Here is a 13,501-nt window from a genome sequence, read left to right as displayed (position 1 = left end):
CCTGTGGGCATCTGGACCTTGGATTTTCATCTCTAGGCCAGTGAGAACACAAATATGCTGTGTCTTTTTCAGATGCACAGGAAATTTGGTGTTTTAAATATTTCTTTTATTTAATAACACATCTTTAATTAAATTACCATGATTTACAGTTACAAAGTTATGCTGTTTAAACTAACTAGTGATATTTTGTTATAGAAGCTCTTGGCTTCTTCTTTACCAAAGAAACACAGCCAGAGAGAATGCTTTTAGAAATAAATGTTCTACATTTGTCATGGAGACTCAACTTAGACCTCATGTGATCAGACATCGACCATCCAACCCTGAACCCTGGATTTCAATCTTAGAACTGACACAGTTCCCTGCACCAGTACCAGGAACCAAAGTTCCCACTGGGGGAGGCCCTAATACCACTCTGGCACTAACTTGAACCAGGGTAGGTTCATATAACACCCAGATGACAAAGAAACAGCAACAATCTTGATCTAAGGGCAGATTGCCCTACCTTATCACCTGATGGTGAAATGAAATCAGAAGACCCTCTGTCATTTGGTCTGTGCAAAAATCAAGATCACTAATTACAAAGTACTGACTGACAGCCGTGACTGAGATGAATGTTTGTTGGCACCATAAATAAAGCAGATTCAATGCTTGCTGATGAGAGAGAAGATTCCTTGAGTCCTAGAACCACAAGGAACTCCAAGGAATTGAATTCCAGTAACAATACAGGAGAAGGAAACCTCATTGGGCATCCAGATGAGCCCGTACTCTGGATGACATCTTGACTGCAGCTTTATTGGACAAATTCCAAAAGCTCAGCTATGTTGTGCATGGGCTTCTGATTACAGAAATCATGAGCTAATAAGTTCTTTGAGCTCTAAAATTTTTTGTAGCTTGTTACACAGCATAGAAAACTAATGCACTTGAACAGTAGCAATGCAAGCTGGCTTTGCATTTTCTCTGGGGTGGGAAAATACTGAAAATAGATGCTTTTTGACATCCATTCTCATCTGCTTGCATCTTTTCTCATCAAGAAATTTCTTGCAACTTCCTCAGGAATTCCAATGGTCACCTTCTGGTTTCTACTGCCAAACTCCCTCTGCTAAGTCCCAGAACTTAGATCAACACTATGCCAGAACCCTCTTACATGAAGCCTATAATTAGTCAACCAATCATGCTCACATCACATGAAGAAGGTAGACATTCCTAGAATAGCAAAACCTTTACTCCCTCTAGTTCACCTTTGCTGCACAGCATCTAAAGCCTAAACCCAGGATGCTTCCAATATCAGGACATAAGAACAAGCTCAAAGTGCTATTAATGTTTAAAACAGGAATTACCAGGTAAGTAACACTTCACTTAAATGAATTTCTTACCTATATTTCTTCTCCATATAATATAAATTTCTTTACCCCTTCATCTAGTTCCAATGTTTAAAATTCATTGAACTGATTACTAAGCACTTTCTTTGTAAATCTATGCATGAGAATTTGTCTCTATCATTCTAGTCTGTGCTATCTACTACATTGGAAAATTTCATTGGAAAAGAGGCAAGAAAAGTGCCATTTAAACAATCTGTTACTTTTCATATTTGCAAATCACAACAGAGGAAAAGAGCATAATTTACTATTACTGTTTAGTTCTAGCTGGTATTTTTTTTTAAAAAAAAACAATGATATTTACAAAATAACCCAATGATATTTACATTTTTTAGTCAATTATCAGGCCTACTGAGGCCCACTTTAAAAATGATTTAACATTCTCAAACAAATGCATTTGTGTATTCCAAACAAAAATACAGACACAGGAGTCAAGGAATCAAAATAGTTCACATTATATAAAAGTTTTAATTATGGGTAACAAAACATGCCCCCATTTAAAATACAAAAAGTTCATTCACCCACTAACTAAATAAATATTTACTGAGTACTTTCTATGTGATAGAGCATTTAATTTAAAATTTTCTTTTGGGGCCAGAGAGATAGTATGGAGGGTAAGGCGTTTGCCTTTCATGCAGAAGGTCATCAGTTCGAATCCCAGAGTCCCATATGGTCCCCGAGCCTACCAGGAGCGATTTCTGACCATAGAGCCAGGAGGAACCCCTGAATGATGCTGGGTGTGACAAAAATAAAAAAATAAAAATAAATAAAATTTCTTTTAATATTTTATCTCTATTTTACTTTGCCACATTGCTTAAAAGAGAAGATGAATGAGAAGGAAATATATACATCAGATTGAGCCCAGGCAGCCTATTATTATCCCATAATTACCTGAAAAAGCATTGCTATAATATCTTGAGAGTGTCTGCATAATGTCTTTTGAGTGTTGAGTCCAAGGTGCTATCTTTCTGTAAGTTTTCACACGATGAACAAGTTGAGAACCACCATATTGAAGAGAAAGAGTGTCCCCATGATCTTCATAAAGTTCCTCAAATAATCTAAGCAAAAAGAAAAAGAAAGAAAGAAAATCTTAAAATCAGTCCAAAGAAACAAAGAGCTGAATTCAATATTAGAAACCAGAAAACGTGCCTGAAAAGTAAGGTTGAAAATGCTGGACTGTCCTCTTTACCTGGTCCCACAGGAAAGGAGGATGGAAACCTTAAGCAGACCTCTATAGATAGCAATACCAGATGCGTGCCTCTGAAGGTTAGCCCCAACTTAATTTCTTGATGTCCCTGGTACCAGTCTGGGGCCTACTCTTCCTGCACACATGCTTCCCTGTTGTTTTTCTTTTTCTGTACAACTGCTACCATGACTGTGCAGAGAAAATGGCTGCTTTTTGGCCATAAGTCTGCCATTTTCCAATGTGCTGGCTGTCACTGTGTCTCTTTGACTGGCCCCTGAGAGGCAGTGGAATTAAATCTTTGCAGTTAAAACCTCACATTATAAAGTACTAGTAAATACTTTTGATAAAACCATATATATATTTATTATTTATCCTAAATTTATTAGTATAAATTTGCTTATAATTTGAATTACTGATTCAAATCCAGACTTTCTCTGCAAGAATTCCTCTGAGAGTACAGAAATCATGCAGGGGTTAAGGAGCATTCCATGCATATTACCAATCCCTTGCATCCTGTATCTTGCATTCCAAGTATCATAGAGTGCCAGATCTGGAAGTTCTAGAGCACCTCTGAGCATGGCCCTGGGTCATTCCCTATTCTGGTACTAAAGGGTGGCATGGATAATTTCTAGCATCACAAAGCCCAAGCAGCACACAACCTTGGGTCTCTGCATTGAACCACATCTGGTTGACCAAGTATTTTCTTTAAATACTTGAGGATAAATGCTAATGTATTATATTTTATATAATTAAATCATAGAAGACACTTTTTAGTGTTTGAAGGCACCAAAAATCAAACCCAGCAATGACAAAACAAGTTGGTTTTCTAACCATATTAAAAGACTCCAACTTTCTGTATCTTACCAGATCAATTTGCTTCCAAAAAAGAATTTATATTTGCTTTGAACGACCATGACAAACTCTTATTATAGTCAGATAGACCATATCCTTTATTAGAAATATGTTCAGCTTTGGGGATAGAGAGATAAGAGAGAGGGTAAGGAATTTGCCTTGTACACAGATGACCTAGATCCTGTCCCCAGCACCACAGCCCATCAAGAGCAAAGCCAATAAAGCACCACTGGAAGTGGCTCCAAAAAAATAAAAGTAAAAAGAAAAAGAAAATAAATATGCACAATTTTGAAATCTGTGTATCCTCAGGTGCTTTGCAGAGACTTGATGTGCAGCTGTATCTCTGGATCGTCTGACCATCAGTAAATTGAAGACTTACATGTGTCAAATGAGAAATAACACAATAAACAATAGAATTATATTTTCAAAAAATAGTATTTCGATGCCTCATAGATCTAATGAACAGAGAGGAAACACTACTCTCTAAAAATGAACCATTATTTCAAGTCTAAACTTTTTTGTTGGAAATGTATGAAAGTGTATTATTTTATTTTATTTTATATTTTGCTTTTGGATGACACCTGGTAAGGCTCAGGGCTCTGTAGTCTAGGATCACTCCTATAAGGGCTCTAGAGCCACATGGAATGCAAGGAATTTAACCTAGGCCAGCTGCATGCAAGGCAAGCATCCTATCTTCTGTACAATCACTCTAATCCTGAAAATACACTTTTTTCATGTAGTATAGATTTAGTGGGGTTTGTTTGTTTTGGAGGGGACACATCCAGTGATGATCAGGGGTAACTCTTGGCTTTATACTCAGAAATTACTTCTAGCAGTGCTTGGGGAACCATATGGGATGCTGAAAATTGAACCTGGATCAGCCATGTGAAGGCAAACACCCTACCCTCCATACTATATTTCCAACCCCCTTTTTTAAATCCAGTTTAAGTACTTTAGATTTATCTAAACAACACAGTTTTTTATTAATAAGTCAAACAAAAAAATAAATGAAAATAATACAAACAACACAATGTAATATAAGGAAACAAAATATAAAATATGGAAATCTTTCACAAAAATGTTTTTTACAAAATATTTTAATATCTCTTAGCAACACTATATTGAAAGGACAAAAATGCAAAAACCTTCATAAAGGTCATTTTTGAGAACGTTTATTTTCTACTAGTAGTATGTAAAAGGTAGAAAAGAAGGCTCACCTGACTGCATCTGTATCAAACTGAAGATTCGGTTTATCAATCAACCCCAAGGAATACAGTTGATAAGCCAGAGCACATTTTCCCACCATAAACTGTGCTGTATTGGTGCGATCCAAACAGTCCACACAGTTGGTTCGAAGAACTCCAGTCTAGAGATAAAATCATTAAATTTCAACATTAACCAGTCACCACAAAAATTCCATATTACTTCATATTTCTTCTTCAAAAGAAAGGGAGGAAGAGAAGAGGTATAAGGGGAAAAGGACAAGAAAGGCTGTAGACTGGGTATTAGTCTTGAACATAGATATATTTTTTAAATTCTATAAAGTGATTTTGTGCTCATTTAATATCACTACTACAACATTGAAAATTCTACTACCATTTAACAAGAAAAAACAAACACCATTTGCAAATGTGTGTTTTTCCCCCTTTAGTTTAAAAAACAAATATTCTGTAGTTGTGGCCATATCATTTATTGAGCATCACCTATATATATAGTGACTATATCTAGATATTTTCCTAAATCATGCTAACTTAGACTTTTCACAGTTCTGTTTATGGTTCTACTTCCACTAATCAAAGTTAATATAAAAGAAAAAAATCAACAATGAATTGTTATTATTTCAGTTGCATGTTTTTTATGAGTTAAATATCTGCAGTATGGCTTTAAAATGATTAAATTATTGATAGTTTTGGATTAAAACTTACTTTACTTTTACTCTCACCTTACTGTATAGTTGCTTTCAAACAATTCATATAGACACTATGAAAACAAATCTTGTAAAACATTAAAATCCATGTTTATACCTGCAGCCGGCCAGTGGGAATCATATATCCGCCAAGTTCATTCCACCTGTGTTGAAAAATTTACTCTTTTAAAGAGAAAAACTTATAAATAGCATAACCTACATTTTTTTTTACCAGTTTGATTAAGACTGACAGAATAAAAGCAACAGGGAGTTGAATATACATGAAAAATTGGTTGATTCAGCTTACTTCTATTCTTTTAGGTAATAAAAAGAAGAACCAAGGTAGAAAACGTCCATGCTTTCCTCAAAAGGAGTCCAGAAAAGAAGACCTAAATCTGACCCAATATTCCACTCTCTATCACTTTATCTCATACTTCAACCAAAACATCTTGCTTTAACTTCTTGTTTAGTCACAAGGCATACAATTAATAATTGTAAAGCATCTCTCCAATAGAATCTTCCATAGCAATTGTTCCCCACTTAAAGTCAGCATTCATTGCCTTCTCCAGCTTTGATTCATGGAATTTTACTACATTGATTTTGTTGGGTTTTTTGTTTGTTTTATTTTTTTATTTTTATTTTTTATTTTTTTGGCTTTAGGGTCACACCTGGCAGCACTCAGGGGTTACTCCTGGATCTACACTCAGAAATCGCCCCTGGCAGGCATAGGGGACCATATGGGATGCTGGGATACAAACCACCGTCCTTCTGCACACAAGGCAAGTACCCTACCTCCATGCTATCTCTCGGGCCTCAGCTTTTGCTGTTTTTGCAGGTTTTCTTAAGAGTGCTCCATGTGGGGCCAGACTGATAGCACAGAAGCCAGACAGCACATGGACAACGTGGGTTAGATCCCCAACATCCCATATGATCCTCCGAGTCTGCAAGGAGTAATTTCTGAGTGCGTGCAAAGTCAAGAGTAACCCCCGAGCACCGCCAGATGTGACTCAAAAATGAAACAAACAAGAGTATTTCATGCTATAAACTCTCTCATGCAAAGAAATGCATGAGGATATTTGTATAATGATATTAATGTTTTATATTAATTATTTAAAATACTTTACTTATTTTAAAAAGGTAAATACAAAAAGAATTCAGCACAGTAGGCCTGATTACTGATCTTAGTAAGATTGTTTGCAAAGCTGTCTGTTGGATATTTGCTTTTTGTGTTTTGTTTTCTTTTTTAACCACACCTGGTAGTGTTCAGGAGTTATTCCTAACTTTTTGCTCAGTGATCATCTGTGACACTGCAGAATGAACCAAGATCAACCAAGGTCTTGCATGTAAGGCAAGAGTTTTGTAACCCCAATACTATATTTCTGGCCCTTGACTGGTATTCAGAACTTGGCATCCATCACTCCCAGAACAGATTAGAGAGGCTTCACTGAGCCTAAACTGTTTGTAAAACAAGATGATTTTGTTGAATATGTTCTTCCCTCTAGGGAAACTAGAATTTGGGCATGTGCCTGGCAGAAGTGAGTTACAATGATCAGCCTCCAATAAAAAATCCTGGTGTTGAGATTCTAAAATGCTCTCTGCTTGGCAAAATTTCATACATACTGTCACTATGACAGATTGGAGAATTTTGCATGATTTCGTTGGGCTCATCTGGGAGAGAACTCTAGAAACTTGCACCTAATTTTCTCCTGACTTTGCCCCTTATGCCTTTCCTCTTTTCTAATTCTGCTTTAATTGAAGCTGAGAGCACAGCAAATGCTTTGTTCTTAGAGGAATCTTAGTAAATCCCTGAGCTGTGAGAAGTTACCTGGAGATATTCATAGATATTCTAAAATTCATACTCTATCAAATACAAACAATAACAAAAGGATTACTTCCAAACACACACACACACACACACACACACACACACACTAATACTTGGTTAGTAATTACTCATTGTATGTTTGTTCACAATTATAGTGAATCATGCTAAGAGATAATAAAATGCTGGTAATATGTAATATTGTCTTTCAACAAGGTAAATAATGCATGAATCTTTAATTTGAATAAGAAATAAAGTACCAATAAAGAAAGATCATTAGTGAGCAAACAGCTATAATACAATAATTATTACTTTCATAAAAATGTTAGTCTATGTTCAGCCTATGTGAAAAAATATGTCTATGTCTCTTTAAAGTGGAAAAATAAAATCCAGTGCAATTTTTCTTTATATCACTATTTTAGATGCTTATTCCATGTAATAAGAGATAAAGATGCCACAGCTTTCCTGAAGGTCCATAACCACCTGAGACTCCTATGGCCACCGTAAACCACTGTCATTACCTGAGCAGTTTACATTCCCAAAGGAACAAGTCTGTCTTTGCTATAATGAGTACAAACTAGTTACTCATATTTAGAATATTTTCATCCACAAGTGGTAAGCTGTTGCTTGAAGTTCTTTTTTTTTTTTTTTTTTTTTTTTTTTTTTGGTTTTTGGGCCACACCCTGTGACGCTCAGGGGTTACTCCTGGCTATGCGCTCAGAAGTTGCTCCTGGCTTCTTGGGGGACCATATGGGACGCCGGGGGATCGAACCGCGGTCTGTCCTAGGTTAGCGCAGGCAAGGCAGGCACCTTACCTCCAGCGCCACCGCCCGGCCCCTGCTTGAAGTTCTTAAACTTCATACATACTTTTCATCTGGTCGCAAAATGCTGCAGTAGGCATCAGGGCGGTTTACAAAGAAACCTGTTTTCTTCACCACACTTTCAGCAATCACATTTAGTCGATCAAGAACATTGCACAGCTTGCTAAGGAGAGGAAGAAAAATGAGAAGCATAAGAAGAACCCAAATTTTAATACATATTTAAGCTTATAATTAGGCAAAAAAAAAAGTCTAGACAATAGGGTCTTAATTTTTTAAACTCTAGGTCTGGACCTGGTAACTAACAAGATTCAGTCTAAACAAACATGAATAACCTGTAATTTATTATCAACCACTGGCAAGTCCTAATTTGGGAATATACATTACATCCTGGTAAGAGATTTTCATACAACCTCTTACCTCTCAATTGTTAAGTCAGTCAAGTAAATATGAATTCATAAAATGACTATGAAAAGAACACAGTGCACAGTATTAATGGCAGGAAAAAAACACAGGAAAATAAACTAATGTGAAAGGTAGTACTATCTGAAATCAGTCCTACCCTAGGGGAAATAGTACATCTATGGAGTGCATTTGTATGTTTGTGTACTAGCTCAGTAGTTTCTAACCTTTTCATACCTGAGGATTAATACTGGTAAAGTTATTAATAACTTATAACTAACTAATAACTGTTAGATCAATGATTAAGATGCCTACATTTCATGCCTGCAGACCAGTAGTTGAAAACCACCAAGTTAGGGTTGAAGAGATAATACAGTGGGTACGGCATATGCTTTATAGTCTCCCAAGATGCACCAGGACTGTTCCCTAAGCACAGAGCCATGAATAGGCCCAGAGCACTGCTAGGTGTGGAAAGAAAAAAATAAGGAAGAATGAGAGGGGTGAGGAGGAGAAAAGAGGAGAGAGAGGAGGAAGGGAGAAGCATAAGTAATCAAGTTAGTTACCTAAAATGAAGTACAAAACAAAATAGTAACTTTTTATTTAAAAAAAATAAAGTGAGACTTTAAAATAAAATTGTGCAAAGCATAGTGAATAAACAAAATGACAATGCACATTTTATGAAAGAAAGTTCCTTGGATAAATAAGCTCTGAATATGATCCTGAAATGTAAATGAGAAGTGGAAAAGAATCAAGTAAGAAGCTCCAGAATGAGACCTTAGCTGCAATGCTGGGGGAAACTAACTTTGGAATAAAGAAAAAGGTGTTACATTGTGGAACCAACTAGCAAGAAATGGGCCCCTGGCAGTTCATTAAAGGATACTGGCTTTATTGTGCATAGTCAGGAATTCCTGCAGGCTTGTTTAGAGACTATTTAAACGTACTGTCTACCAAAGTGATTAAATAGGAGATTGAATAAAGGTGAAGAAAAAGAAAAGCTAAGGAAAAGTAGTAGAGAAGTTCTAAAATAATTAGACAAATGACTGAAATCTATGACTGTATAAAGAGGGCAAAAAAGAGTCTGGTCATTTAACTTCAGTACTCAAAATATGTCCTCCCTCTGTCCTAGCATCAAATAGCCCTGTAAAAGCAGCATATAATTTACCAGAGAATCAACTTCCACATTTCACATTATAAGCAAAGGAGAATCTTGAAACCAGACATGTAACTATTACCTTTTAGTGTACTTGGCCATATCCCACGGAATATAAACAATAGTGTGCTCGGGAGGCAAAAACTGATTGAGATAGGTCACAGCAGCTACAAGCTCTTCACTCAGAATTCTCTCATGCTTTCTTTTCTCTCGCTCCTTAAGCAAAAAGAGAGCGAGAGAGAGAGAGAGAGAGAGAGAGAGAGAGAGAGAGAGAGAGAGAGAGAGAGAGAGAGATTTGAAGTGTTATAATCATCTTAAGTTTGAGGAACAGATTTTAATATGGTAACATTTGACCTTAAGAAAGGACTAATCCCAGGGGCTGGAGAGATAGCATGGAGGTAAGGCGTTTGCCTTTCATGCAAGAGGTCATCGGTTCGAATCCCAGCGTCCCATATGGTCCCCCGTGCCTGCCAGGAGCAATTTCTGAGCATGGAGCCAGGAGTAACCCCTGAGCACTGCCGGGTGTGACCCAAAAACCACAAAAAAAAAAAAAAGAAAAGAAAGGACTAATCCCTTCTTAAATTGAAAAAAATGAAAAGAATACAAATTCAAAAAATATGTCCTTGAAAAACTAAATCAGGAAATAATGAGCTTTGTAAAGAGATCAGACTTCTTCCTGCTACTCTCTACTCAACCTTTACATCTTTCCTACTCTAGAAAAAGGGTACCCTACTCCAGCCAGTCGAAGGATACACTGGAATCAACTGGTCCTGGATTGGAAAAATCCCCAAACTACCCTAATAAAGAGCATTTTCATAGTTCTCATGTGGTAGTCAAAGCAGGCACTTTTCCTTCCACACTAGGACTGAAAGAACAAATTGAAGTTAAAAGGCATCATGAGAGGCTGGAGTGATAGTGCAGCGGTAGGGCGTTTGCCTTGCACGTGGCTGACCCTGGATGCACATGGCTACCCAGGACGGACCTCGGTTTGATCCCCGGCGTCCCATATGGTCCCCCAAGCCAGGAGCGATTTCTGAGCGCATATCCAAGAGTAACCCCTGAGCATCACCGGTTGTGCCCTCTCTCCCCCCCAAATAAAGGCATCATGATCTGAACTCTGACTCTCTGTCAACTGATCTTTAGATATTACATTCTTTTTGTTTTGTTTTGGGGCCATACCCAGCGACACTCAGGGTTCACTCCTAGTTTGCACTCAGAAATCGCTCCTGGGATGACAGGAATCAAACCCAGGTTCGTCCTGGGTTGGACGTGTGCAAAGCAAATGCCCTACTGCTGTGCTATCTCGCTGTCCTCATATATAGTCTCTTATTTAAGAGTGGCTACTGCATTACTGCACAACTGCGCAGCTACAGTGCTGACTCACTGGCCTCATGGAAAGGTTCTGGATTTCACCTAGGCCTTCATTTCTTCATCTATGAAGTGAGTGGCTGTGTCTCCCCTATAGCATGAATGTAAGGTCTGAATATGACCATTTCTAATGACAGCATCTGACACACAAATACATTAAGTATTTTTAACACTTATATATCTTTATTATTATATTAATTAAGACTTCACATATATACAAAACAGTTAATTCAGCAATCATGATAGTGTCATGTTTTGAGGCATTATTGCCTGTATCAAAATAATGTCTAAGCTGTTTCCAATCATGATGATTACTCCCAATTTCAATGAATTTAATTAAATAACCATTGTAGTAATCAAACAAAAACAAAAAGATATCTATTTTACACAGATGAGTAAATGAGATGAACAAACTAGATAAGAATTAATTAAGAGCAGCATTAAATCAGTTGGGAATGAAAATTTATTTAGCCTAAATTTTTCACCAGATATAGTAGTTATCAAATTAACCAGGGAAACAAAAATGCTTTTAAATATTTATGTTTAAATATGATATTGTCTGAGATAGAAAGGTAATTCAGTCAACTTATTGGACTGTCTCCATGTAAAGAATCTATTATACATCTGTCTAAAGTGTATGTGTTAGGATTTTTTGCCTGTGTTTCTTTGATTTTTTAAATCATTCTTTTTTAGATAATAAATCATATCTTTTAAGCATCGTGTTATAAAAATGTTCATAGTTGTGTTTCAGTTATCAAAATAACACCACCCTTCACCAGTGTAACTTTTTCCCACCATCAATGTTTTCCATTTCCCTCCCCCCAACCCCTACCTGTCTTCAGGACAGCAATTTTATCTCTCTCTCTCTCTCTCTCTCTCTCTCTCTCTCTCTCTCATTGTCATGGTATTTGCTGGTAAAGTTATTTCTCTAACTGCACTCACCACTCTTTGTGGTAAGCTTCATATATTGGGCTGGTCCTTTTGGCCCTCTTCTCTATTTTCTCTGGGTATTCTTACCATACTATCTTTTATTTTTCATAAATCCCACAGATAAGTGGGACTATTTTGTGCCTGTCTCTCTCCCTCTGAATCATTTCACTCAGCATGAAATCTCTATGCCTATCCATATGGAGGTTAATTTTATGATTTCATTTTTTTCTGACAGCTGCATAGTATTCCATCGAATAGATGTACTACTTTCCTTAGGCATTCATCTGCTGTCGGACACCTGGATTGTTTTCAGATGGCTATTGTAAATAGCATTGCAATGAACCTAAGCAAGCAGAGGACATTTTGTATTGTGTTTTTGTGTTTCTAAGATATATCTCTAGTAGTGGTATTGCTGGATCAAATGGGAGCTCAATTTCCAGTTTTTTTGAGGAATATCCATATTGTGTTCCAGAAAGGTTGGACTAGACAGAATTCCTACCAACAGTGAATGAAAGTTCCTTTTGCTTATTTAACTCATTCAGAATTTGAGAAAAATTTTAACAACCAAATGAAAATTTTATGACACTGTAGATCATTTCAAAGGGTAGAGATGCACTGATGGCCATCCATAGTCTACAGCAGGGGTCTCAAACTCAATTTACCTGGGGGCCACAGGAGGCAAAGTTGGGGTGAGGCAGGGCCACATAAAGGATTTCACAAAAAAAAAAAAAAAAGGAACAGCGGGCAGGAGCAGTGGAAATGACGTCTGCGCTAGGCGCAAAGTATTCAAGATTATTCGCTTACCGAATATTCGCAATAAAAAATCGCATTAGTAAGCAAAAAATCGCATTAAACATTTGCCTACCCTGAACAGAACTGCTCGGGGTATGCGAATGTTTAATGCGTTTTTTTTCTTACTAATGCAATTTTTATTGCGATTTTATTGCGATTGTACTGTGATATTTGAAGGCCAGCGGGCCACAAATGTTGTACGGAGGGCCGCAAACGGCCCGCGAGCCGTGAATTTGAGACCCCTGGTCTACAGATTAAAACCCTCTACTAAGTAAATATGCCTTATTCCAATCTATTTCCATAGTAGCAATACTGATGGCATGTGGCATGCTGCCAGTGTTTGTCAAGGAAAGCCTCAAACTGCTGGACTGGAGTAATAGTATAGCAGATAGAGTGTTTGCCTTGGATTCGGCCAACCCAGATTTGGTCCCTGACTACACACACCAGGAGTGATCTCTAAGTGCAGAGCCAGGAGTAAGCTCTGAGCATCCTTGGATGTGGAAAAAAAGAAAAAAAAAGAAAAGAAAAAGGCAAAACAAAAAAAATAAATAAAACCTCAAATTTCTACAGCTATTTTGGGGTAGAAGAAGCATACAATACAGGATAAAGGACAAAGATATTTTAAAGGATGATTTCACTTTAGAAATTTATATGGAGGTAGAATAATAAAGGGAATACACCTTACAATCATTCTGTGCACCCATACATTCTAGGACTCTTTCATCATCAAGTAATAAAATCTTTCTCCAACTGAACAAATTCTTTTATCTTCTAAACAAAATAAGGTCAAACCTTTGAAAATGTTTTCCAATTCATAAAACTACGACTTAATATCCAAGTGATTCTCTTGGTAATCTCCAGTTATTACTAGGATTCTTATGACAACATAAGAATAAACA

The 13,501-nt window shown here is 36.9% G+C and overlaps 1 protein-coding gene across 1 annotated transcript in view; it reads right to left on the bottom strand.

The window, feature by feature from the left end:
* The window catches only part of FIG4 (FIG4 phosphoinositide 5-phosphatase), a 131,317-nt gene that overhangs the window by 76,266 nt on the left and 41,550 nt on the right, over positions 1-13,501 (bottom strand). Inside the window, exons 11-15 of the mRNA XM_049771169.1 lie at positions 9,595-9,728; positions 8,010-8,126; positions 5,439-5,484; positions 4,632-4,780; positions 2,268-2,434 (exon numbers count right to left, since the gene is read on the bottom strand). Of these exons, the coding sequence (XP_049627126.1) occupies positions 2,268-2,434; positions 4,632-4,780; positions 5,439-5,484; positions 8,010-8,126; positions 9,595-9,728 (613 nt within the window). The remainder of the gene's footprint in view (positions 1-2,267; positions 2,435-4,631; positions 4,781-5,438; positions 5,485-8,009; positions 8,127-9,594; positions 9,729-13,501) is intronic.

The sequence above is a fragment of the Suncus etruscus genome, chromosome 4 (genome assembly GCF_024139225.1).
Source record: "Suncus etruscus isolate mSunEtr1 chromosome 4, mSunEtr1.pri.cur, whole genome shotgun sequence".
Lineage (NCBI taxonomy): Eukaryota > Metazoa > Chordata > Mammalia > Eulipotyphla > Soricidae > Suncus > Suncus etruscus.
This window is presented reverse-complemented; position numbering and strand designations above follow the sequence as displayed.